The sequence below is a fragment of the Saimiri boliviensis genome, chromosome 11 (genome assembly GCF_048565385.1).
Source record: "Saimiri boliviensis isolate mSaiBol1 chromosome 11, mSaiBol1.pri, whole genome shotgun sequence".
Taxonomy (NCBI): Eukaryota; Metazoa; Chordata; class Mammalia; order Primates; family Cebidae; genus Saimiri; species Saimiri boliviensis.
This window is the reverse complement of record NC_133459.1, coordinates 53,326,165-53,351,827: the sequence shown is the minus strand read 5'-3', so window position 1 is coordinate 53,351,827 and position 25,663 is coordinate 53,326,165. Positions and strand designations below refer to the sequence as shown.

Here is a 25,663-nt window from a genome sequence, read left to right as displayed (position 1 = left end):
CTAAAAGTGCATGTTGGCCGGGCAAGGTGGCTCATGCCTGTAATCCCAGCACTTTGGGAGGCTGAGGTGGGAGGATCACGAGGTCAGGAGATCAAGATCATCCTAGCTAACTCGGTGAAACCCCATCTCTACTAAAAACACACAAACACAAAATCAGCCGGGCGTGGTGGTATGTACCTGCAGTCCCTGCTACTCGTGAAGCTCAGGCAGGAGAATCGCTGAACCTGGGAGGTGGAGGTTGCAGTGGGCCGAGATCGCGCCACTGTACTCCAGCCTGGGCGACGAGCAAGACTCAGACTCAAAAAAAAAAAAAAAAAAAAAAAAAGTGCTTGTCAGGGCAGAGATGAATGGAGAGCGAACTGGATAGATATGCAAGGCCAGAGAAGAGCCTGGTATGTCATGTTTCCCTTCTAAACTAAAACATCTCGGAAACTTCCTAAAATTCCAGGTGAAATGCAAATAGTGTTGTATTTCAGCTTTTGCTGGTAACCGTGGCAGCTCCCCTACACTGGTTGCTGAGTGAGGGCAGGGCCATGTTTTGCTCACCACCCTACTCGAGGCACACTGGGGGCCTAAAGGGTTTACTCGGGCTGAAATACCTGCCTTCATTCTTTCTCCTCGGGGCCTCCCATCTGCCTCAGTGAACTGGAAAAAGTGGAAAAGCCAGCCATAGGATTCCACGCTTCCAATGGCCTCTGGAGTTCACAAAAAGGTCTTCACCTTTCTGAGCTGCTTCCAAGTGTTTACAATGAAGCTCACCACTCTCTACTGTCCAGGACTGTTGTGTAGCTCAAATGAATTCGTGGAAAGTGCCTCCCAAAATGAAAAGGTGCCCCTGCTTGCCTTGTGCACACCGATGACCAGGTTTCCACCCTCCGCGCCTGGGAACCGCCAGCCGGGCCACAGGGTGACTGACTCAGGGCCGGGGCACCTACTAGCCCTCGGGCGGAAACCCAAAGCAAACCGCTTAAGGCGAGTCCGGAGGAGGCGCCCCCTAAGGAGGAGTGGAGCGGACGGCCCCGCAGCCCCGAAGACTGGGAGCCCTGAGTCCCCGCCGTCCGCTCCCGGAAACCCCGGCGCCTCAGAACGCAGCAGACCCCACCAGAACCCACCCCGGCACCCCCGCCTTGCACGGCAGCGGGGAGAAAAGGGTGGAGCGACCCGACTCCCTCAGCCAATAAAAACCGCGGGTTCCTGGTCCGATCCCCAGCGCGGCTCGCCATTGGTCGCCGCTCGGGTCTCGGCCCACCGAACCTCGGCGACCTGAGCCAATCGCGAGGCGGCGGGCGATAACCGCTCCCCTGGCGGCCGGCGGCTGGCGCAGAGCGGGCCAGGCGCGGAGCTGGCTGCGGTGACTGGCGGCGCGGATCTGCAGCCCTCCCCGCGTGGCGTCCCACCATGGAGCCCACAGTGTCCCTGGCCGTGTGCGCGCTGCTCTTCCTGCTGTGGGTGCGCGTGAAGGGACTGGAGTTCGTGCTCATCCACCAGCGCTGGGTGTTCGTGTGCCTCTTCCTCTTGCCGCTCTCGCTCATCTTCGACATCTACTACTACGTGCGCGCCTGGGTGGTGTTCAAGCTCAACAGCGCGCCGCGCCTGCACGAGGAGCGCGTGCGGGACATCCAGAAGCAGGTGAGCGGCGCCGGGCGCGGCCAGGGCTCATAGCCGCGGGCTCCCGGGGGCGGCGTGCGCGGGGATAGCGGAACGCGAGGCGGTGACGGGAGCTGCGGTGCGAGGATTCCCGGGGGCTGTGGGGAGCTGGGGTTGGAAGGGGGTTGGAACCAAACAAAAATGTGATGGGGGCGGGGGAGCAGAATAGGCAAAGTACCTACTGTGTGCAGGGTATATTAGGGTACTGAAGGGAGATGAAGAATGAGAAGAGGGGAGGTAACTCAGGGGCACTCTCACCCGGCCCAAGCATTTCCGAGGAGGAAAGGCTTCCGGGAGGTGGAGCTGGGTCTAGAGATTGGGAAGTTGGGGAAATGACTGCGAGAAAGTGTTTGGGTGGAGGGACTGATGTGAGCAAATGTTGGGAAGCCGGCAAGTGCAGGACAGGAGCGGGAGAATGTCGGACAGTCTGTTTGGTGCTAGGCTGGAGAGGAGCCTTGACGCCAAGGCCGGGTTTGGAGTTTATTTTGTAGCAGCAAGACGCTTCTGATTGGATTTAGGTTAGAAGACGAAAGCAAGAAGATAAACCCAGCCCAGAAGCCAGAGGGAAGAGCCTCACAGCCTCTGGTGACAGAGGGCTCACTCCTTGACAAAGGCAGTCGGTCCATCTCCCAGTTCCTCAGCCACCCACGGAACTGGTGACCTGCTGTGGCTCACAGTGGAGCCTCCACCGCATCCGGGGGCTGGCATGGGCCTGGGGCCTGGGCGGTTTCTTGACTCCCTCTGCCCCTCTTGGTGTTCCTCTCTTGCTGGCATCAGGTTGCAAAGAGCTTCTGTTTCCTGCTGCCGCCCTCCCGTAGGTGTAGCAGCCTCCATATTCTGCTTGCGCTGCTTGCCGAAGAGCATGAAGATGGATGCAGAGAGACGTTCCCATGAGGCAGAAGACCTTGGCCCGATGGGGAACGCAGTGTCTGGAAGTGCTTTGCCCTGTAGCTCTGGATTTTGCTGATCACAGTCATGGCTCCAGAGCCTCTGCCTGTCCTCCCTCCCCGCCTGCACCCTGCTTCCTAGCTCTTTTCTCGAGTTCAAATTCTCCGTTTACCCGCGTGTCTCCCCCATCAGACTGTGAGTTCCTAGAATGCAGGGACTGTTGTGTGACTCGCCTCTGGCCCATAGGGCCTGGCTCAAAACAACCTATTGAGTGTTATTAATCTCAGCTAAGCCACAAGATTCACTGTGGCTCAAAACAACCTATCGAGTGTTATTAATCTCAGCTAAGCCACAAGATTGACTGTGAGCAGGAAGACAAGGACCCAGCTGGCCTAGCCTCTACCCCCGACCTGCCATGTGCCATTGCCATCCTCACAGCAACCCTGGTAGATCTTGTGCCTATTTTACAAACAGAGAAAATTGAGTTTGAGAGTGTGAGTCATGTGCCCAAGAAGATGTAGTCAGTAAATGGGACTGGAACCCAGATTAGCTTGATTTCAGAGCCTGAGTTCTGACATTTCTTCTTTCCCACTCTTCCCTTCCCTGGTAGGTCTGGTTCAGTTGCCTCACACCTGGCTTGTAATAGCTGTCTGACCGAGTTCCCTTTTTTCCAGGCCCTCTCTTTGACCTCCAGCTTAATGCAGCACCCCTAATCACTCCCTCCCATCTTTGGGCTTGTATCAAACTCCGTGGCTGTAGATTTCAGGCAGGGACAAGGCCTGGTTGGTCAGGGAATCCCACCTCTCATCCCTTTCCCCCCAAATCACAGGAATCTCTTAATACCTGCTCCCTCCAGGCTCCGTGGCCTCTGATCAAAGGAAAGTCCTTTCCCCGGTTGCACTGTTTGCCCGGCCAGCTCCAGTGCAGCCTTCTCCAGGTGACCTGACAGTATTTGACCAGATCTTTGGTTGCAAATGAAAGAAGCTCAATTCAAACTGACTTGAGCAAAAAGAGGTTTTATTGGCTCATGTCCTGGAAAGTCTGGGGAGTATAACTGGATCAGGGATGGCTGGATCCAGGATTCTCTGTCCCCCATCTCCATCTGTCCATCCCTCTGCCATCTCTTGGCCGTACTTTCTTTTTTCTTTTTCTCGAGACAGAGTCTTGCTCTGTTGCCCGGGCTGGAGTACAGTGGCATGATCTCGGCTCACTGCAACCTTCACCTTCCAGGTTCAAGCAGTTCTCTGCCTCAGCCTCCTGAATAGCTGGGGTTACAGGCGCCTGCCACCATACCTGGCTAATTTTTGTATTTTTAGTAGAGAAAGGGTTTCGCCCTCTTAGCCAGGCTGGTCTTGAACTCCTGACCTTCTGATCCACTCACCTCGGCCTTCCAAAGTGCTGGGATTACAGGCATGAGCCACCGTGTCTGGCCTTGGCCTTGCTTTTCTAGCTTGACTTCATTCTCTGGAGCCTCTCTTCCTGCAGAGGCCCCAACAGTTTCTTGCTCATATCCAACCAGCTTAGTGACCCCACTGAAGAGAGAGGGGCCGTCCTGGAACTGGTCTCATTGTCTTGACTTGGGTCATAGGTCCATCCTTTAACCTGTCTCTTTGGCCAGAAGGATAGAATCAAACCTCAGTCATGTGTCCGCCTCCTGGGTTAGGGGAGTAGAATCAGTTTCATTTGGACCAAAGGAAGATTGGGATTGTTAGAAGCAGATGAAGAGGAAGTGGATGGTCACAGTTCAAAACAACAAATATCCACTTCCCTTGCATTAGTTTATCTCAGGAGAAAGGAAATGCTTGCTCCTGCGTTTCTGATGGGCTTGTCGTCTGTGGGCCATTTGTTCTGTGCTTTGTGGTCTGGTCAGTTACCTTAGAGGTTTTGTAAAACCTCTTCCTTCCATTGGTTTGGTGGTCCTTTCCTGCTCCTCCTCTCCAAAGCGATACGTGAGTTAACATACACAAATGTTTAAAGAGGCCTTGGCATGTGATACCTGTTAGCTGTTACCCTGTGGACTGTTAGCACAACCCCATCTACCCTTCCTGTCCTGAAGTCAGACAAGCCCTGTCTATGAATCTGAGCTCTGCCATTTACCAATTGTGTGACTTTGGACAAGTTCTTTTGCTTTTGAGTTTCCTCATCTGCAAAAGGGTGTCGTCATCCTAACTTCCTGGGACTGTTGTAGGAATTAAACAAGACAGTGGGCAGTAGATACCTACTGTATTGGGAATACCCAGTAAATGGTCATCATTTTTATAATTGCTGTTATCACCATGACAAAACCTTCTCTGAACTTCCCAGTTAGAATTAATGTTTTCAGAATGCTTTGATCCTCTCTTCTAGCTCTTTCTTCATTCTTCCTTGTGGTATAGCAGTATGTTGGCTTTTCTGTCAGCCTTGCTAGCCAAGGAGGTGCCAGAGGGTAGGGCCAGCAAGCCTTTTCATTGTTATGTTTCTCCCGTGCCTGATGGAGGCGTCATTCCCAGCTCCGCCTCAATGAAAGCAGGGCTGCAGGCTGCTCTGGGGATCCCCAGTGGGGCCAGCTCCGCCTCTGTCCTGTGGTTGCAGGTGCGGGAATGGAAGGAGCAGGGCAGCAAGACCTTCATGTGCACAGGACGCCCCGGCTGGCTCACTGTCTCGCTGCGTGTCGGGAAGTACAAGAAGACACACAAAAACATCATGATCAACCTGATGGACATTCTGGAAGTGGACACCAAGAAACAGGTGAGAATAGCATTGTTCTGGGCTCTGGGAGCAGGTGAGGGACTTCCCTGGTGCAAGTGACTCATAGGGAGATGATTTTAGCCAAGGGCATCCCAGAGTGGATAGGACCAACGCCCACAGTCATGGAAGATTCTCCCTGCCATTGCTATCCTCAGGTCTCACAGGCCAGGCACTGGGGGAGAAATGGGTCATAACCCCGTATCAAAGGTGGACAGACCAAGAGCTCAAGGGACCCTTCGATTGTCTGTGTTTCCACAGGAAGTCAGGAATGGGGAACTCATGGGCAAAAATGAGAGACAAAAAAGGAACCAACTTACCCCTTCCTGATAAGGAAGGGTGCTGGTGAAAAGTGGTGCTACAGAAGTGACTGGGAGCCGTGGGTCTTGTTCCAAGCTTCCTGGAGACCCTCTTGTTTAATAGCCTTCAAGATGTGCATACTCTTGGGCCCATCTAGTAATTTTACTTCTCGAAACCTGGCCTAAGGAAAAAGGAAATCAACTTCAGTATAATTAAAGATACGAAACACACAGAGATTGTATCACAGCTTTATTTCTAATTGACAACAATAGAATATCCATTAATAGGAGAGTCATTAAATATGGCATGTCTACTTGATAGCATTTTGTTGTTTTCGTGGGACCTTGGCCAAGTTACTTAATCTCTCTGTGCCATTTTTTAAAAAATAGCTTTATTGATGTATTTAAGGTGTGGTAAAAAGGCTGGGCTCGGTGGCTCATGCCTGTAATTCCAGCACTTTGGGAGGCTGAGGTGGGCAGATCACGAGGTCAGGAGTTCAAGACCAGCCTGGCCAACATAGTGAAACCCTATCTCTACTTTAAAAAAAAAAAAATTAGCCGGGTGTGGTGACACACACCTGTAGCTACTTAGGAGGCTGAGGTGGGTGAATTGTTTGAACCAGGGAGCCAGAGGTGGCAGTGAGCCAACACCATGCCATTACACTCCAGCCTGGGTGACAGAATGAGACTCTGTCTCAAAAAAAAAAAAAAAGTGTGATAAAACTATTACCACAATCAAGACAACAAACATATCCATCACACTCCGAAATTTCCTCATGCTCCTGAGTAATCCCTTCCTCCTGCTTCTAGCCCTGCCTCTTCCCCTACCTGACCCCCACAGCCTTAGGCAAACAGTGACCTTTCTGCCACTATAAATTAGTTCGATTCTAGAGTTTTATATAAATGGAATCACATAGTACTTTTTGTTTGTCTAGCTTTTTTCACTCAACATCTTTATTTGGAGATTCATCCTTGTTGAAGCATGTGTCAATAGAACGTTTTCTTTCACTGCTGAGTCATATTCCATTGTGTGCAGTTGGTTTATCCATTCACCTACTGATGGACATTTTGGCTGGCTCCAGTTTGGGGCAATTACAAATAAAGTGGAACATTTGTGAACATTTGTGAGCAGTGTGGACATATGTCTTCCTTTCTCTTGGGCATATATCTAGGAGTAGAATGATCTAGTCAGATCATATGGTGGGTGTACATTGAACTTTTCAAGTAACTACCAAATTTTTTTTTTCAAAGTGATTGTAGCATTTTACATTTCCACCAGCAGTGAGAGTGTTGCTCTTGTTTCACATTGTAATAAACTTGGTATGGTTAGTGTTAATTTTAGCCATTCTAATAGGCGTGTAGTAGTTTTTCATTGTAATTTTAATTTGCATTTCCCTAGTATCTAATAATCTTTTCACATGCATGTTTGCTATTTGTATACCTTCTTTGGTGAAGCCTGATCAAATCTGTTGCCAATTAAAAAAAAAAATCAGATTTTTTTCTTATATATTCTGGAAACATTTTTTTTTTTAAACTTTTAAGTTCAGTGGTACCTGTGCAGGTTTGTTGTATAGGTAAACGTGTGTCATGGGGTTTGTTGCACAGATTATTTCATCACCCAGGTATTACACCTATTACCTATTAGTTATTTTTCCTGATCCTCTCCCTCCTGCCTCCCTCCACCCTCTGATAGGCCCCAGTGTCTGTTGTTCCCCTGTATATATCCATGTGTTCTCATCACTTAACTCCCATTTATAAGTGAGAACATGCAGTATTTGGTTTTCTGTTCCTGCATTAGTTTGCTAAGGATAATGGCTTCCAGCTTCATCCGTGTTCTTACAAAGGAACATGGCTGCATAGTATTCTGTGGTATATATGTACCACATTTTCTTTATCCAGTCTACCACTGATGGGCATTTAGGTTGATTCCATGTCTTTGCTATTGTGAATTGTGCTGCAGTGAACATACACATGCATGTGTCTTTATGATAGGATGATTTATATTACTTTGGGTATATACCCAGTAATGAGATTGCTGGGTTGAATGCTATTTCTGTTTTTTGGTCTTTAAGATATCACCACACTGTCTTCCACATGGTTAAACTAATTTACACTCCCACCAACAGTGTATAAATGTTCCTTTTTCTCTGCAACCTTGCCACCATCTGTTATTTTTTGAGGTTTTAATAATAGCCACTCTGACTGTGAGATGGTATTTCATTGTGGTTCTGATTTGCATTTCTTTAATTATCAGTAATGTTGAGCTTTTTTAATGTGCTTCTTGGCCACATGCTTGTCCTTTCAAAAGTGTCTATTCATGTCCTTTGCCCACTTTTTAATGGGCAATGCTGGATATTATACCTTGAAGCAATACCCTTTATTAGATTCATGATTTGCAAATATTTTCTCCCAGTCTGTGGCTTCTCTTTTGAAAACCAGAAGTTTTATTTATTTTTTCTTTTTATGGCAGAGTTTCACTCTGTTGCCCAGGCTGGAGTGTAGTGGTGCAATCTCAGTTCATTGCAGCCTCCACCTCCCAGGTTCCAGCGAGTCTCCTGACTCAGCCTCCTGTGTAGCTGGGATTACAGACATATGCTACCACGCCCAGCTAATTTTTTGTATTTTTAGTAGAGACAGGGTTTCACCATGTTGGCCAGGCTAGTCTCAGGTGATCCTGACCTCAGGTGATCCTGCCTACATTGGCCTCCTAAAGTGCTAGGATTAAAGGCGTGGGCCACTGCGCCTGGCCAAGCCAAAAGTTTTCATTTTTAAAGTCTAATTGTTATACATTGTGGCGTATTTTTTGGTTTGTTTATATTTTTGATTTTTGAGACAGAGTCTTGCTCCGTCACCCGGGATGGAGTGCAGTGGTGTGATCTCGGCTCACTGCAGCCTCCACCTCCTGGGTTCCAGCAATTTTCCTGCCTCAGCCTCCTGCGTAGCTGGGATTACAGGCACATGCCACCACGCCCGCCTGATTTTTTTGTATTTTCAGTAGAGACGGCGTTTCACCATGTTGGCAAGGGTGTTCTTGAACTCTTGACCTCAAGTGATCCACCCAACTTGACCTCCCAAAGTACTGGGATTACAGGCGTGAGCCACCGTGCTCGGCCTCTGCTTTGGTCTATAATATTTCCTTTCTTTTCTTACTTTGGGTTTAATGTTACTCTTTTTCTAGTTTTTTAAGGTTAAAGTTTAAGTCATTGACTTAGACCTTTTTTTTTCTACTATAGATGTTTAGTGCTATAAATTTTTCCCTAAGCACTGTTTTAGAGGCAGCTCGCAAATTTCTGTGTTTTCTTTTCTTTTTTATTTCAGTTTAAAATGCTTTCTGATTTCCCTTTTGATACCTGCTTTAACCCATGGATTCTTTAAAAGTGTGTTGATTTTTATAACTAGTTTTGAGCAATTTTATTAACATGCACCTTGGTATAGTTTTCTTCATAATTCTTGCTTGGAATTTATCATAATTTTTCATCAAATTAGGAAATTTTGGGGCCATTATTTCTTTATCTGTTTTTCTGTCCCCTTTTTTTTTCCCTCTAGTCTGGGGACTGCTAGGGTATATATTAGGCCATTTCAAGTTGTTCTACAGCTCAGGTTACTGAGGCAGTGTTCACTAAAAAAATTTTTTTCTCTGGTGTTTTGTTTTAGATGGTTTCTGTTGCTATGTATTTAAATTAACTATTCTTTTCTTTTGCATTTTCTAATTTGCTGTTAGTGCCATCCAGTGTATCTTTTATTTCAGGCATTGTGGTTTTCATTTCCAGAAATTTGATTTGGATTTTTTTTTTTTTTTTTTTAAATGGAATCTCACTCTGTCGCCTAGGCTGGACTGGTACAGTGACATGATCTCAGCTCACTGCAACTTCTGCCTCCTGAGTTCAGTGGATTCTACTGTCTCAGCCTCCCAAGTAGCTGGAATTACAGATGCCTGTTACTATGCCCAGATAATTTTTTTTGTATTTTTAGTAGAGAACGGGGTATCACCATGTTGACCAGGCTGGTCTCAAACTTCTTATCTCAGGTGAATCGCCTGCCTTGGCCTCCCAAAGTGCTTGGATTACAGGTGTGAGCCACCATGCCTGGCCGTTCTTTTTAATACATTCCTAATGTCTCTTAAATTTTTGAATGTAGAGAATATATATAATTATTATAAATGCTTTGGTGTTCCTGTTTGCTAATTCTGGTATCTATGTCAGTTCTAGGTTCTGTTTGCTTGATGGAGTTTTCTCCTTTCCTGCCTCTTTGTATGCCTGGTAAAATTCTATTGGATTCTGACATTGTGACTTTCTGACATTTTACCTTTTGGGGAGCTGGGTGTTTTTGTGTTCCTATAAATTTTGAGTTTTGCTCTAGGAGGCAGCTAAACTACTTGGAAATAGTTTGATGCCAATGGGTCTTGATTTTTTAGATGGGGCCAGGGCAGTATTTCATCTTGAGTTAATTATGAGGCAAGACCATTTTGAGTATTCTACACAGTGCCCTGTGAATTGTCAGGTTTTCCAGTCTGGCTTATGGGAACAGACACTGCCTCCTGCTCTGTGTGAGCCCCCGATACTATAACCTGTTATCGTTTCTGATAGTTTTTTTCCCTGGCTTCCACCTCAGGTAATAGCCTCGTGTGTGTACCAATTAGTACTCAGTTGAATTCCCAAGGGCGCCTTTTGCATTTCTTCAGTTTTGTCTCTGTGCAACTCTCTCCTTTCCAGTACTCTATCCTGCAAACTCTATTCACTTGGTCTTCTAGAGTTCTCACCTCCACCTTTTTTTCTTTGGCAGAGGGAGGGGAGAAAGTCTTGCTCTGTTGTCCAGGCTGGAGTGCGATGGTACTATCTTGGCTCACTGTAACCTCAGCCTCCTGAGTAGCTGGGATTACAGGCGCCCACCACCACACCCAGCTAATTTTTTGTATTTTTAGTAGAGGCAGGTTTTTGTCATGTTGTCGGGCTGGTCTTGAACTCCTGACCTCAGATGATCCGTCCACCTCAGCCTCCCAAAGTGCTGAGATTACAGGTGTGTGCCACCATGCCCAGCCTCACCCCCATCTTTTTAACTCTTAGAAAATCCAAAGTTCCCTGTGGACCCCACCTGGGTCTCCTTCCCTGTACTGCCTCACTCCAATCAATTACATGGGCCATCCCTAGAGCTCACTTTTTTTTTTAATACTTTTTTATTTTACTCCTTGCTTGTTGCCCTGGCTGGTCTTGAACCCCTGGCCTCAAGCAGTCCTCCCGCCTCAGAGCTCACCTTGTTTATTTCTTATTCTCTGAGTGATCACTAACTTTGATTGTTCATGTCCATTACATTGAAAACACTTATTTCATATATTTTGTCCGTTTTTTTCCTTCAGGCAGCAGGGTAAACCTGGTCCCTGTTGTTCCACCTCAGCTAGAAGTAGAAGTCCAAGGGATGTATACATTAAAAATTCTGTGTTCCAAGAATGTGTAATGATAAGGGGTGATGGTCATAGTGTCATATTAAATTTTAAAAAGGCAAGACAGAAAATGAGATATGCCGTTTGTGTGTGTTGTATTAAAACATATAAAATAGTGTGAAAGGAAAATCTTGGTGCCCCAAAATTACTAAACTAAGGGAAAAGTCAGACGGAACTGCTCAGGACAAACCTGCCTCCCATTCTATTCAAAGTCATCCCTCTGCTCACTGAGATAGATGCATAGTCCAATTGCCTCCTTTGGAAGGGCTTATCAGAAACTGAAAAGAATGCAGCCGTTTGTCTCTTATCTACCTGTGACTGGAAGCCCCCTCCCTGCTTCAAGTTGTTCTCACCTTCCTGGACAGAAACAGTATACTTCTTACATATATTGATTGATGTCTCCTGTCTCCCTAAAATGTACAAGACCGAGCTGTGCCCCAGCCTCCTTGGGCACATGTCACAGGACTGCCTGAGGCTGTATCGTGGGCACGCATCCTTAAGCTTGGCAAAATAAACTTTCTAAATTAACTGAGACTTGTCTCTTATATTCAGGGTTCACAATAGCAATATAGTGTGGGGTGGGGGGAACAAAGTAAATACATAGTGTACGCACTGTTATTAACATTGGTAACTCTGAAGAACTAGGATAGGTGATTTTTTTTTTTTTTTTTTTTTTTTGAGATGGAGTCTTGCTCTGTTGCCCAGGCTGGAGTGCAGTGGCACCGATCTTGGCTCACTGCAGCCTCCGCCTCCTGGGTTCAAGCAATTCTCCTGCCTCAGCCTCCCAAGCAGCTGGGACTACAGGTGCTTACTACTATGCCCGGCTAATTTTTGCATTTTTAGTAGAGGCAGGGTTTCACCAAGTTGGCCATGCTGTTCTCAAACGCTTGACCTCAGGTGGTCCGCCCACCTCAGCCTCCCAAAATGCTGGGATTACAGGCGTGAGCCACTGTGCCCAGCCAGGATGGATGATATTTGTTTTCTTTTTTACATTCGCTATATCTTCTAAGTGAATGAGTATTTCTCCTGTAATTAGAAAAGGATAAGTCAAATATTTAGTATAAATATACTTAAAGGGCAAGGTTAAACGCTAGCTAACAGACAGCCAGAAATTCCATGCCCTGTAATTAAAGGCAGTGTTCCAGAAAGAGCCTGTAAAGGCTGTATTGGAATCCCTGCAGGGGGTGTTTGGGAAGGTTTGAGATGACACCTTCTGTGTGCAGGAGCCCTGCACCGCCTTGGGCCTGGCAGCCTCCTTTTGACCTCGGATCTCTTTTCTTGTGTCAACAGATTGTCCGTGTGGAGCCCTTGGTGACCATGGGCCAGGTGACTGCCCTGCTGAACTCCATTGGCTGGACTCTTCCCGTGTTGCCTGAGCTTGATGACCTCACAGTGGGTAAGGACCCCATGTTAATGGGCAATAGGAGACAGACGGTCCTAGGATCAGAGCTGATGGGCCTTGGCCACCCTCCATCTAGTCCTGGAATTGCCACTATTCCATCTGTGAGAGAAGTAATTCTGTCTCTTACTTGCCTGCTCCAATGACAGGGATGTTCACTGCCTGCTGTTCGTTTCTGAGCAGTTCAGGTTATCAGATGGCACTTTTAATTTCTGGTTTGAATCTGCTTCCCTGTGACTTATTCCCACTACTCCAATTCCACTCCATGGAACACCCAGAATAAGTCTAGTCTCTCTTTTTCTCTCATAGGATTCATAGTCCCCAAAGCCTCTTCTTCTCCAGGAAAAACGTCTTTGGTTCTTTTAACTATTCCCATGGGACAGGGCTTCCTGTCATCCCTTCAGCCCCCCTTTTCATTAAAGTCCCTCTCAAAATGAATGCACACAGATTTCTAGGTTGAGGCTGGCCAGAGGTGAGGTGTGAGTACCCTTGATAAAGTCTGCTTACCACCCTCTGCCTCTAAAGATGACCTCATGCTTCCATCTGAGCCCCTCCTTCCCTCTTCTGCTCTCTAGATTGACAGGTGGGAAGTCTCCCCTCAGTCAACAACCCCATTTCTGCTAGCCTGCCATGCCTCCCTCATACTAGAAGGTCCCCAGCGCCAACCCACCCCAATCCTGTACCCGAAGCTCTCCCTGCTGACACTTTGTGTGATGTCTCTGTAGGGGGCTTGATCATGGGCACAGGCATAGAGTCGTCATCCCACAAATACGGCCTGTTCCAACACATCTGCACTGCCTATGAGCTGGTCCTGGCTGATGGCAGCTTTGTGCGATGCACTCCGGTGAGTTCAGCGATGGGGAACATCCATGCCAGCCTGCACTGGGCGTTAAGGATCCTGAGGTCAGGGAGGGGGCTCCTCTGGGTGTGCCTCATTTCAAATACACCTGTTCAGTCTGGGGCTATATCCATAATAAAAATTTATATAGCCCCTTATGTGTGCTTGGGTGATGTTGTAAATACATTATATATATTAAGGCATGTAATCCTTCAACAACCTTATGAGGAAGATACTATTATTATCCCTATTTTATAGATAGGAAACTAAAGCTCAGAGATGTTAATAAACCTGTCATAGATCACACAGCTGGGACTCATACCCCAGTAATCAGCCTCCCAGATCCCTTCCCCCTAGCCATTCCTTATGCCATCCTGCCTCTTTGGAGGAAGTCAGGCCTTGGCATCAAAGCTGGGTATCTTACATTGTGAGGTGCGGTCGTGTGTCACATAACAATAGGGATGAGTTATGAGAAACAAGTTGTAGGCAATTTTGTCATTGTGCAAATATCATAGAGTATACTTACATAAACATAGATGAGAAAACCTACTTCACACCTAGGCTACATGGGATAGCCTACTGCTCCTTGGCTACAGACCTGTACAGCATGGTACTATACTCAGTACTGTAAGCTTTGGTAACGCATGGTACTTATGTATCTAAAAATACCTAAACTAAACATACCTAAACTTAGAAAAGGTACAGTCAAAATATAAAAGATAAAAAATGGTACACCTAGGTAGTGTACCTACCATGAACGGAACTTGCAGGACTGGAAGTTGCTCTTGGTGAGTCAGTGAGTGGGTGAGTGAATGTGAAGGCCTAGGAGATTACTGTACACTACTGTAGACTTTATAAATACTGTGCACTTAGGCTATACCAAATTTATTTTTCAAAGTTTTCTTTCTTCAATAACAAATTACTGTTAGCTTACTATAACGTTTTTATGTTATAAACTCCTTGAAAACTTTAACTCTTGTAATAACACAAAGCTTAAAATGCAAACATCTTGTGCAGGAGTACAAAAATATTTTCCTTCTTTATATCCTTATTCTATAAGCTTTTTTCTTCTTTTTTTAAATTTTCTTTTCCTGAGACGGAGTCTCTGTTGTCTAACTGGAGTGCAGTGACACAATCTCGGCTCACTGAACCCTCCGCCTCCCAGGTTCAAGTGATTCTTCTGCCTCAGCCTCCTTAGTGGCTGGGACTACAGGCGTGCACCACCATGCCTGGCTAATTTCAGTCAGCCCTGCTTATGCCAGAGCGAGACCCTATCTCAAAGAAAAAAAGTTAAGACACTAACGCACGGTAGTCTAGGCCTACCCAGAGTCAAAATTATTAATAACGCTACTACTTCCACATCTTGCCCCACTTGAAAGTCTTCAGGGGCAAAACACACATGGAGCTGTCATCTCCTATGGCAACAATGCCTTCTTCTGCAATACCTCCTGAAGGGCCTGCCTGTGGCTGTTTACAGGTAACTTCTTTTTTTGAGACGGAGTCTCCGCCCTGTTTCCCAGGCTGGAGAGCAATGGCATGATCTCTGCTCCCTGCAACCTCCGCCTCAGCCTCCTGAGTAGCTGGAATTAGAGGTGCCTGCCACCACGCCCAACTAATTTTTGTATTGTTAGTAGAGCTGGGGTTTCACCATGTTGCCCAGTCTGGTCTCCAACTCCTGACCTGATGATCTGCCCACCTTGGCCTCCCAAAGTGATTAGACTACAGGCATGAGTTACTGTACCCAGCCTTAGCTTTTTTTCATAAGCAGAAAGAGTGCACTCTAAAATGACAATGAAAAGGATAGTGTAGTAAATACATAAACCAATGACAGAGTCATTATGGAGTATTATGTGGTGTACATAATTATATGTGCTATACTTTTATACAACTGGCAGTACAGATTTGCTTACACCAGTGTCACCATAAACACATGATTATGACATTAGGCTAGCTGTGATAGCTATGATATCACAGGCAATAGGACTTTTTCAGCTCCATTATAATCTTATGAGACCACCATTGTATCTGCAGCCCATTGTTGACTCATATGCCTTTATGCAGCACAGGATCATGTAACTAAGTGATTAGAGAGGCTGTTTTAGAAAAATAAAAGGCAATTCTGCCACCCAAACCGGGATACAAACATGTAAAGCATTTTACCTAAGAGGTGGGATAGGACTGAAACTTTGAATAACCTTGGCTCTGTCCTGGCAGGTATGAGGGGGCCCCTGGCATGGGAGAGACAGTCAGTCTGGTTGAAGTGGGTATTTCAGGGAGCCACCAGAGTCATTCACCTCACAGAAGAGGGCCAAGGGAAAGACTCCCAGCTTGGCAGTACTGTTCTTAGATGAGAGATACCCCTAGCAAGATTCACACCAGTTCATTCTATTTTCCTGAACGCTTGCTGGGACCTTGTCTTTTGACTTATTTATTATTGACAGAGAAAGAAGACAGACATTTGTGAATTCCTTCCCTTTTCTGAGGCCCAGGCTCCTCACTGACAAATACGTGGTCTAGAGGAATAAGTAGGTCCTGTATGGGAAGCTCCTTGCATACAGCTGAGCATGCAGCAGTGTCATCGTCACTGCCGTGACCGGGAAGATGTGATTAGCTGTAAGCCCGAGGGGGAGTTGGTGGGCTCAGTGCTGCTATTCCTGAGGCTTCTGCCAGCCTGCTGCAGAGCCTCTGTCCTCCAGCTCTCCTGCCCCCTGCATTCACTGTGCCCACCACCAAGAGCATTCAGGTTTCACAAAAACTGCACAGGGCTGTCCTCTTAGTAAAGTCAGGACAAGGCTGGACTTTTTCAGAAGGAGCTTTATTAGAACCAAAGAATCCCAATTAGAATGGCCAAGGAAAAGTCAGTTATCTATGTGCAAGACATATGTCAAAACAATAAAATGGTGAGATTGGACATGGATTTACGGAGGCAGATGAGGTATTGTAGGAAATGCTGGCTGGGGAGTTAGGTGAGCTTACCTGGGCCTTGGCATTGCTGCAGCTGACTTTTCTGGGAAGCCTTGGCCGAGTCATGGCAGCCCTCAGAGACTCAATTTCTTTCCTTGTCATAAGGGGGTGCCAGCACCCTCCCTGGGCTTTGTTGTGGATGGATTCCACAAGCCAGTGGACTGGGAAAGGCCGTGTAAATTTTAGTGATGGTTCAGAAGTGAGGAAGTTTAATGTTCCCCAGCTACACTGCCTGACACCCAGTAAGGGTTCAGCTCTGTTTTAGGCCTTGGACCCCTGCCCCTGAGTTACCCATTGTGGGTTGTAGTGGGGCAGTGCTGGTCCCAGCTTTTTCCTGAATAGCCTCTGGGTCAGGGGCTGTGCCTAGCTGGGAGAAGGCGGATACTCTCTCAGTGAGCATCCTTGAAACAGCGGGCAGTATTATGTTTCATGTCATGTTGAAGCTGCGAAGAGAAAACTAAAGCCCAGTAAGCTCAGTGTGTACAGTTCATTGTTTGGGTTTACACAAGACACTGAGAGAATAGGGACTCTCCCAGGCTTTGCTCCCTGACTGCCTGCGTGCCACAATGTGGGACCCAAGGTTCCAGCTCTCAACATGTCAATTCTGTCTCACAGTCCGAAAACTCAGACCTATTCTATGCCGTACCTTGGTCCTGTGGGACGCTGGGTTTCCTGGTGGCCGCCGAGATCCGCATCATCCCTGCCAAGAAGTATGTCAAGCTGCGTTTTGAGCCGGTGCGGGGCCTGGAGGCTATCTGTGCCAAGTTCACCCATGAGTCCCAGCGGCAGGAGAACCACTTCGTGGAAGGGCTGCTCTACTCCCTGGATGAGGCTGTCATTATGACGGGGGTCATGACAGACGAGGTAGAGCCCAGCAAGGTAAGCCAGGGTGTCAGCTGCTTGCAGACCAAGACTAGAGAGGCATAAGTGTACTGAGATTGAGCCTGATCCCCCATCCTGACCCTGGCAGCCACCTCTTCAAGGCTGGGTCAGCCCACCTGGGATACAAGCAACAGGATCTATCGTCAGAGATGTCTTAGACAGTGATGGAAGCGTCTCCCTACTCCCTACCACCTGCCTGTGATGTGCTTGTCTCTTAGTGGATGCAATCTTTGGTTCTCATAGCAACCCCATTTTACAGATGAGGAAACTGAATCTTCAAGAGGTAATGTAGGCTGGGCACAGTGGCTCACACCTGTAATCCCAACATTTAAAAGAGGTAATGTAAACTTCCACAAGATTTGAGTAACTGATTTGATGCCTTGGAATCTAGATTGACATTCCTTCCACATATGCCATGTAATTTTTACTAGCAGTTTTTTCTGCCTTTAGAAAGGATCTGTGCTTATTGTAAGACACTTGGAAGGTACAAACAAGTAAAGAGGAAAGAAAAGACTCCACCTGTAAATATGACCCAAAGCCAGTATGGCCCATGTATTTGGTATACAATTGGTCCTTCTGTCTCTGGGTTTCACATCAGTGGATTCAACCAACTGCAGATTGAAAATGTCCAGGGAGCAAAAATGGATGGTTTCATCTGAGCTGAACATAGACAGACTTTTTTTTTCTTGTCAATTCCTTAACTATTCTATAGCATTTACATTGCATTAGATATTATAAGAAATCTAGAGATTATTTAAAGTATATAGGAGGATGTGCTTAGGGTTATATGCACATATTACATCATTTTATGTACAGGACTTACGCATTCATGGATTTGGGGGGATCCTGGAACAAATCCCCCATGGATACTGAAGGACAACTGTATTTATTTCCTCTTAATGTGTATGGATTTTTTAAAAAGGTTTTAAATTATAAATGTAATATAACAATGCCAAAATACATAAAGAAAAAGGTAAGTACATCTCTTTACACCCAGGATATAACCACTTACATGTAACAGTTTTGTGTGCATTCTTCAAGACCTATTTTTTTTTTTCCTTTTCTGGTTTTTTTTTGTTTTTTTTTTTTTTTTTGAGAGAGGGTCTCTGTCACCCGGGCTGGAGTACAGTGGTGCAGTCATAGCTCACTATAGCCTTGACCTCCAGGGCTCAAGCAATCCTCCCGCCTTAGCCTCCTAAGTAGCTGGGACTACAGGCATGTGCCACCATGTCTGGTTAATTTTTAATTTTTTTTGAGATAGAGTCTCACTCTGTTGCCCAGGCTGGAGTGCAGTGGTGTGCTCTTGGCTCACTGCAACTTCTGCCTCCCAGGTTCAAGCAATTCTCATGCCTTAGCTTCCCAAGTAGCTGGAATTACAGGCATGTGCCACCACACCATGCCTGCCTAATTTTTGCAATTTTACTAGAGATGGAATTTCGCCATGTTGACCAGGTGGGTCTCAAACTCCTGACCTCAGGTGATCCACCCACCTTGGCCTCCCAAGCCAAGTGCTGGGATTATAGGTGTGAGCCACTGTGCCCAGCCTGATTAATTTTTTTTTTTTTTGAAGACGGAGTTTCGCTCTTGTTACCCAGGCTGGAGTGCAATGGTGCGATCTCGGCTCACCGCAACCTCCACCTCCTGGGTTCAGGCAATTCTCCTGCCTCAGCCTCCTGAGTAGCTGGGATTACAGGCACATGCCACCATGCACAGCTAATTTTTTGTACTTTTAGTAGAGACAGGGTTTCACCATGTTGACTAAGATGGTCTCGGTCTCTTGACTTCGTGATTCACCCGCCTCGGCCTCCCACAGTGCTGGGATTACAGGCTTGAGCCCCCGTGCCAGGCCAATTTTTAAAATTTTTTTGTAGGGATGGGGTCTTGCTATGTTGCCCAGGCTAGTCGTGAACTCCTGGCCTTAAGCAATCTTCCCACCTCAGCCTCCCAAAGTAGTGGGATTATAGGTGTGAGCCACCAAACCCAGCCAAGACCTATTTCCGTGTGCGTGCGTGTCTTCATTTCATTCTATAACATCCCATTTTTGCATGTAAATAATTGGTTTAATTTAGCCCTTACTGACATTTATGTTGCATAAACTTTTGCTCTTACAAATAATATTGCATTGAAGATTTAAGACTGTCTTACATTTATCCTGTTCTTCTGTACAAATATTTGTGTAGGATAGAATCAGAAAAATGGAACTCATTACACAAAGGTTTGAGCACTTAAATGTTAATAGATAAAACCAAACAACCCTCAAGAAGAGCTGTGCTTATGCCTACTTGCAGCAGTAGTGTGTGAGAACGCCTTTTTCCCTACGTTCTTGCCAACACTAAATAGGATCACTCTTTCATTTTTGCCAATCTGATAGGGTTAAAAATAGTATCTCGTTTTATTTTGCAGTTCTTGGATCACTCATGAGGGTGAGCTCCTCTTTGCAGTTTGTTTGTCTTCAGCTGTGATCACCTGTTCACATTCGTCTTTTCTTGTTTATTGTTTTTTGTTTTGTTTTGAGACAAGGTCTCGCTCTGTTGCCCAGACTGGATGCAATGGTGCGATCTCAGCTCACTGCAATCTCTGCCTCCCAGGCTCAAGCAATTCTCCTGTCTCAGCCTCCCGAGTAGCTGGGAGTACAGGCACACATCACTGCACCCGGCTAATTTTGGTATTTTTAGTAGAGACAGGGTTTCACCATGTTGCCCAGGTTGGTCTCAAACTTCTGAGCTCAGATGATCCTCCTGCTTCGGCCTCCCAAAGTGCTGGGATTACGAGCATGAGCCACTGCACCCAGCCTTTTTCTTGTTTATTGTAATGAACATTTCCCCATGTTGTTATATTGCCTTCATAACTATTGTTGTTAATGTCCACCTACAGAACATTGCATAGAGCAAATGAATGAATGCCCTATCGCTGCCCAGAGTTGAAAATTTGTTTCTGATTTTTTTTGTTATGTTAATTAGTGGAGCAATGAACAACTTTTGTCTGTAATTCGAACAATGTCTTAACATAGAAATTGCAGATCAAAGGATAGCATCCCTTCAGACTCTTAATCTATACCTATATATACTTCAAACATTTTAAAGTTGTAAAGGACTGCAATATCATCTGGTACAATCCTCTCTACAAATAAGAAAATGAGGCCCAGAAAGGGAAAGAGACTTCTCTGAGGACACACAGCTAGCACAGAACAGATTTAAATTCCAGCTTCTGACTCTTGGTTCAGTCAGTTCCCCAGCATATCAGCCCATAGACTTTAGCATCATGCAAACATTGCTCCCTGTGGGACAGCGGTAAGTGCGGAGGTCCTGGAGCAGCGGTGGCAATACAGCATATCGAGCTGAAGTGTATGGCCCTCCTGGGCCCCTGGATCTGCCTGACCCAGGACAAAGCCCAGACAGTATGTGTCATCTACACCAAGTCACTTAGCAAGGACATCTAGACCAGAGGTTTCCAACTGCTCTGAGGCATTCCTTTGAGGCTATCAGGGGTAGGAAAGCTGAGGGATGGGACCAAGGGGAGTTACCACCCCCACTGTACCCAAAGTGGCTCTGCTGTCTTCTGTTTGATGTGTTAGATGCCACCTAATACTATGATTTGGCAGAGGGGTTTGCACTGCTTTTAAAATATTTGGAAACCTGATCTGATTCCTTTACTTCCCAAGGAGAAGACTGTGAGGCCCAGAGGGCATTACCCAGAGGCCCTCCCAGAATCAGCAGCAGAGGGATATTTGCCAAGTGCCCCAGTGAGCAAGACCCTGATCCTTGATGGGAACAGGGCTGGGGCAGAGTGGTAGATGCCATTAGACATCTGGGCACTTTATTTTAGAAGCATTTCTTCCAAACATTTCTGTTTCCAAGCATTCAGGAAGTTATCCCCGTGTGCCAGGCCCTGTGATGCGCCCTCTGCAGGCACTGCCCAGTGTAAAGCTTGCCACAATCCTGTGAGAAGCATCCTGCCCCCATTTCACAGCAGGGGGTGGGGGGGCCAGAGATACGGAATGGCTTGCAATCAAGGACTGAGGTGGCCTGCAGCTCGTGTAGCCACCTGGCTTCCTCAGCTGGTGTGTGCCTGGAAGAGACATAGTATCTAGGTTCTTTCCCATATCCTGAGCTTCTCTGCATGGCTCCTGATGCATCAGCGTGCACCAGGAGCACCTGTATCCAGGTGGCCTTAAGTCTCACTTTCATTATGCGGCTGGTGGTGCCACTGCCACGTATATGCCACGCCTCACCTGGGATTAGATCAGGTTGCTCTGTTTCCTTCTGGGTTCCCCTCTTCACATGAGCAGGCAGAGGCCAGTATGAGTGTTTTTTGCCCTGCCCTATACCATCCCCACCAAAACTAATTTGGGCAAAGAGGCTCTTTAGCCCTAGTTTCCTGACCCTGCAGAGTGTCCTGAGCGGCAGGGTAGGCCTGCACAAGCAGGTGCACACAGAGAGCTGCACGTGCTGGAGGCCAGAGATCCAGGGCAAAGGGTTGCCTGGCTCTAGGGTAGAGAAGGTCAGCAAGGGGCGTAGGTGGGGGCTGAGACTGCAGCCCCCTGTGAGCCAGGCACCGTGCTTGGCACTTCCTACATCATCTCTTTTAGCCTTCCAGAGCTGCTAAGTAACCTGCCCAGGCTCTCCCAAATGTGTTGTAAGTGGAAAAAGCAAAGTGGCAAACAATACATATCAGATAATCCCATTTTTGTAAATACAATGGGCACATGTATGTAATTTCTAATAGGCAAAGAAATCCCACAAAGTATGTATTCTTATTATCATGTTATGTGTGAAGAAAGGCTCAGAGATGACCTGCCTGAGGTCACACAGCTGGTGGGAAACTTGGTGTGTCCCCAGCTGCCCATCCTGAAGCTTGTGCTCTTTCCAGGATCCCCCCTGCCTCTTCCTGTGAGCATCTGCCAGAATTCATTTATGGATGTGGAAGCTGAGGCTAGGAGAAGCTCAGCCATCCTAGCGCACACAGCACATTGAGTCCTGACCCTTTAGGGCTGAGGGAGACACCAGCTCAATAGAAGATTTGGGTGTGAGAGCCCCCAGGGCCAAAGCCAGAGCCAGGGCCAGGGCCAGGGCCAGGGCCAGGGCCAGGGAGGTGTGAGGTTTATTCATGTGAGCATCCTTCAGACAGTGGCTGCCTGGGGAGTGCTGTGCAGGGGACTGTGGAGCTTGGTCCAGGGACAGCAGGGAAAGTGCCATGACCAATTAGTGCTGTGAGCCCTGGATTACATTGACAGGCTGACCCATGCCCAGAGTTCGAGCTTCACTGGCCTCAGGGAGGGTGGGAAAGGAGGGAGGGAGGGGATTCCCCTGCCTGGAGCACTGCATCAGGGCAGACACTATTAAACATTTGCACCAGGCTTGGCTGGGGTCCCTGAGTTCTCTAGACTGTGGGGGACTCACTGTGTGGCCCTGGGCACACACCACTTAACCTCTTTTGAGCTCCTGCTCTCTCTGCTAGAGGATACCCGCTGTGCATAACCTCACCAGCTTTCAAGAGTCTCAAAGGCGATAATAGACATCAGAGAGCTTTGAAAAGGCCAGGAGTGCTGAACAAAAGCCGGGTGTCACTGTTAACGCCCTGATGGCGCTGGGCACTTGTCTGCAGGCTGATCACAGTGCCCTCTGTCATTTCAGCTGAATAGCATTGGCAATTACTACAAGCCGTGGTTCTTTAAGCATGTGGAGAACTATCTGAAGACAAACCAAGAGGGCCTGGAGTACATTCCCTTGAGACACTACTACCACCGCCACACGCGCAGCATCTTCTGGGAGCTCCAGGTGAGGCTTGGGTTTCTGTAGCCCTGGCTCCTCCTGGCCAGCCGGGCAGGGAGCCCAGACAGGTAACACTGTAGCCATACTCTCTCCCTTCAGGGAAAAGAGTGGCTTTGTCCTAAGTAACCTATGGTGCCTTCTCAAGCTGCAACACAGTCGTTTCCTTTTGAAGGAACCAGCTACCTCCGGTTCAAGCAGCAGGCTCTCAGCAAGCATCTGCTTGGTGCTGGGGGGTGGGCCCCTGGGCCTGTACTTTGGAGAACACAGACCTGTTCTGCTCTTAGGAAGGGTTAGGCTCTAGCCACGGTGAGCAGACAGATCTCCCTGCACTGTAAAGGGCCACAGAAACAAGAGGAGGAAGTGGCTAGTTCTGCCTAGGGCTCAGGGTGGCAGCCAAGCCTGGCTGTGAAAGGTGAGTGAGAATTTACTGTTGCGTGTGTAGACGGGTGGGTGGGTGAGGAGCAGTGACACTTTAAGTTGGGGAAGGTCAGGAAGAGTCCTTCAGGAGATGACTTTGTGAGCAGGGACATGAACATAGGGAGGGCAGACCAGGAACAACTCGGGAGGACTCTGGAACTCTGTTCCCAGGCAGAGGGACAGCCAGAGCCCAGGGCTTGAGCTGGGCTAACAAGAAATGAACTGTTGCAAAATGGACAGACAGTTCAGGGTGGTTTAGTGCATTCACAGTGTTGTGCAGCCACTCCCTTTATGTAGTTCTGAACATTTTCATCACCTAAAAGGAAACCCTGCACCCATTAAGCAGTCACTCCCTATTCTCTCCCCTGGCCCCAGCCTGTGGCAACCACCAGTTCGTCTTCTGTCTCTATGGATGTACTTATTCTGGATATTTCATACATATGGAATCATGCAGTATGTGCCTTTTGTAACTGGCTTCTTTCACTTAGCAGAAGGTTTTCAGTATCAATATTTCATTTCTTTTTATGGCAGGATAGTAGTTCATTTTATAAGAGACCACATTTGGTTTTTTCACTCTTTCTTGATGGACATGTGGGTTGTTTCAACCTTTTGGCTACTTTGAACAGTGCTGCTATGAATATTCATGTGCATATATTGTTGGAATACCTGTTTTCAGTTCTTTGGGATAAGGAAGTAGGAGTGGAATTGCTGGGTCAGATGCTAATTCTGTGTCTAACTTTCTGAGAAACAACCAAACTCTTTTCCACTGAGGCTGTGTCATTTTACATTCCCACCAGCAATGTATGAGTGTCCTAATTTTTCAACATTCTTACCAAACTTGTTATTTTCTGGTTTTTAAATTATTAGCATTGTTATAGCCATTCTGGTGGGTTTGTGGTATTAATTTGCATTTTCCTTGGAGCTAATCATGTCGAGCATCTTTTTATATGCATGTCAGCCATTTTGTGTATCTTTGGTGAAAGGTCTGTTTGAATCCTTTGCCGCGTTTTTAAATTTGGTCATTTGTCTTTTTTGCTGAGAGGTAAGAGTTTCTTATATATTCTGGATACTAGACCCTCATCAGATATGTGATTTGCAAACCTTATCTCCCATTCTGCAGGGTTTTTTCACGTCTTGGTAATGTCCTTTGATGCACAGAAGTTTCGAATTTAGATAAATCCTAATTTATCTATTTTCCCTTTTGTCATTTGTGCTTTTAGTGCCATATATGTAAGAATTTATTGCCAAACCCAAGGTCATGAAGATTTACCCCTATGTTTTCTTCAAAGACCTTTATGGTTGTAGCTCTTATATTTAGGTTGTTGAGTAGGGTAGGAGTCCAATTCCATTCTTTTGCATATAGCTACCCAGGTGTCCCAGCAAGACTGCATGTGTTTGAAAAACAGCGTGAGAGCTGTAGAGCTAGCATTCCCACGCTGAGCCATGGTGAGGAATGAGGTCAAAAAGCCGCCAGAGGCTAGATCATATGGCTCCTTGTCGGCTAGGAAGGACTTTATATTTTATTCTAAGTATAATAGGAAGCCAGCGAGGGCTTTCAACGGAAAGTGGCATGGCCTGATTTTTGTTTTAAAAGGGTAACTGTGACAGCTGGTTGGAGTGGATGGGGGCGGGAGTGGGCAAGAGTGGTAGAAAGAAGACACTTGTCTGGGCAGCACAGAGGAGAAGTGTCAAATCTGGAGGATGCAGTGCAGGCTGAACCACCAACAGGATTTCCAGACAGATCAGCTGTAGATGCGATTCCAAAGTTTGGGGCCAAGGCTAACTGCCATTTTAAACAGGGAGAGGGGACTGGAAAGGGGAATCAGAAGCTATTCAGATGTCCAGGTGGGACGACAGCAGGAGCCAGTGACATGTGTCAGGACTTCAGGAGTTCAGTGGAGGTTGGAGCCCCACATACATGTTTCTCAGCCTCAGAGAAATGTCTTCTAAAGCCATGGAGGTAGATGAGTGAGGGTGGCTAGAGAAGACCCTGGGACACCCTGCAGGTTAGGGGAGGAGGAGCCAGCCAAGGACAGGAGGAGGTGCTGTCAACCAGGGCAGGGGAACAAAACCAGGAGGACGTGGCATCCCAGATGCCAAGGGAAGACTGTTTCAGAAGGAAGACCAGCAACTGTGCCACATGCTGCTGAGGGCGATGAAGACAGAGACCTCTGGATTTGGCCATGGGTATGTCATCCCTGACTTTAAGCGATAGGGGTGAAACCTTGACCAGTGAGTGCGAGAGAGAACCAGAGACAAGGCAGTGGAGACAGTGAAAGCAAACCTGAGAGGCTCACTGCCAAGAGAGGCGGAGAAGGAGGGTGAGGGCTGGAGCGGGTGTGGGGGAAGGTGAAGGTACCTTGTCTGTGTGATTGCTTTTAAGATGGGAGAGATGGC

General features: G+C 47.0%; 1 protein-coding gene across 1 annotated transcript in view; it reads left to right on the top strand.

The window, feature by feature from the left end:
• Positions 1-1,287: 1,287 nt before the first annotated feature.
• Positions 1,288-25,663, top strand: part of DHCR24 (24-dehydrocholesterol reductase) — a 33,754-nt gene continuing 9,378 nt past the window's right edge. The window contains exons 1-6 of the mRNA XM_003921518.4: positions 1,288-1,629; positions 5,107-5,262; positions 12,286-12,391; positions 13,120-13,238; positions 16,812-17,075; positions 22,712-22,855. Of these exons, the coding sequence (XP_003921567.2) occupies positions 1,399-1,629; positions 5,107-5,262; positions 12,286-12,391; positions 13,120-13,238; positions 16,812-17,075; positions 22,712-22,855 (1,020 nt within the window). The 5' untranslated portion in view covers positions 1,288-1,398. The remainder of the gene's footprint in view (positions 1,630-5,106; positions 5,263-12,285; positions 12,392-13,119; positions 13,239-16,811; positions 17,076-22,711; positions 22,856-25,663) is intronic.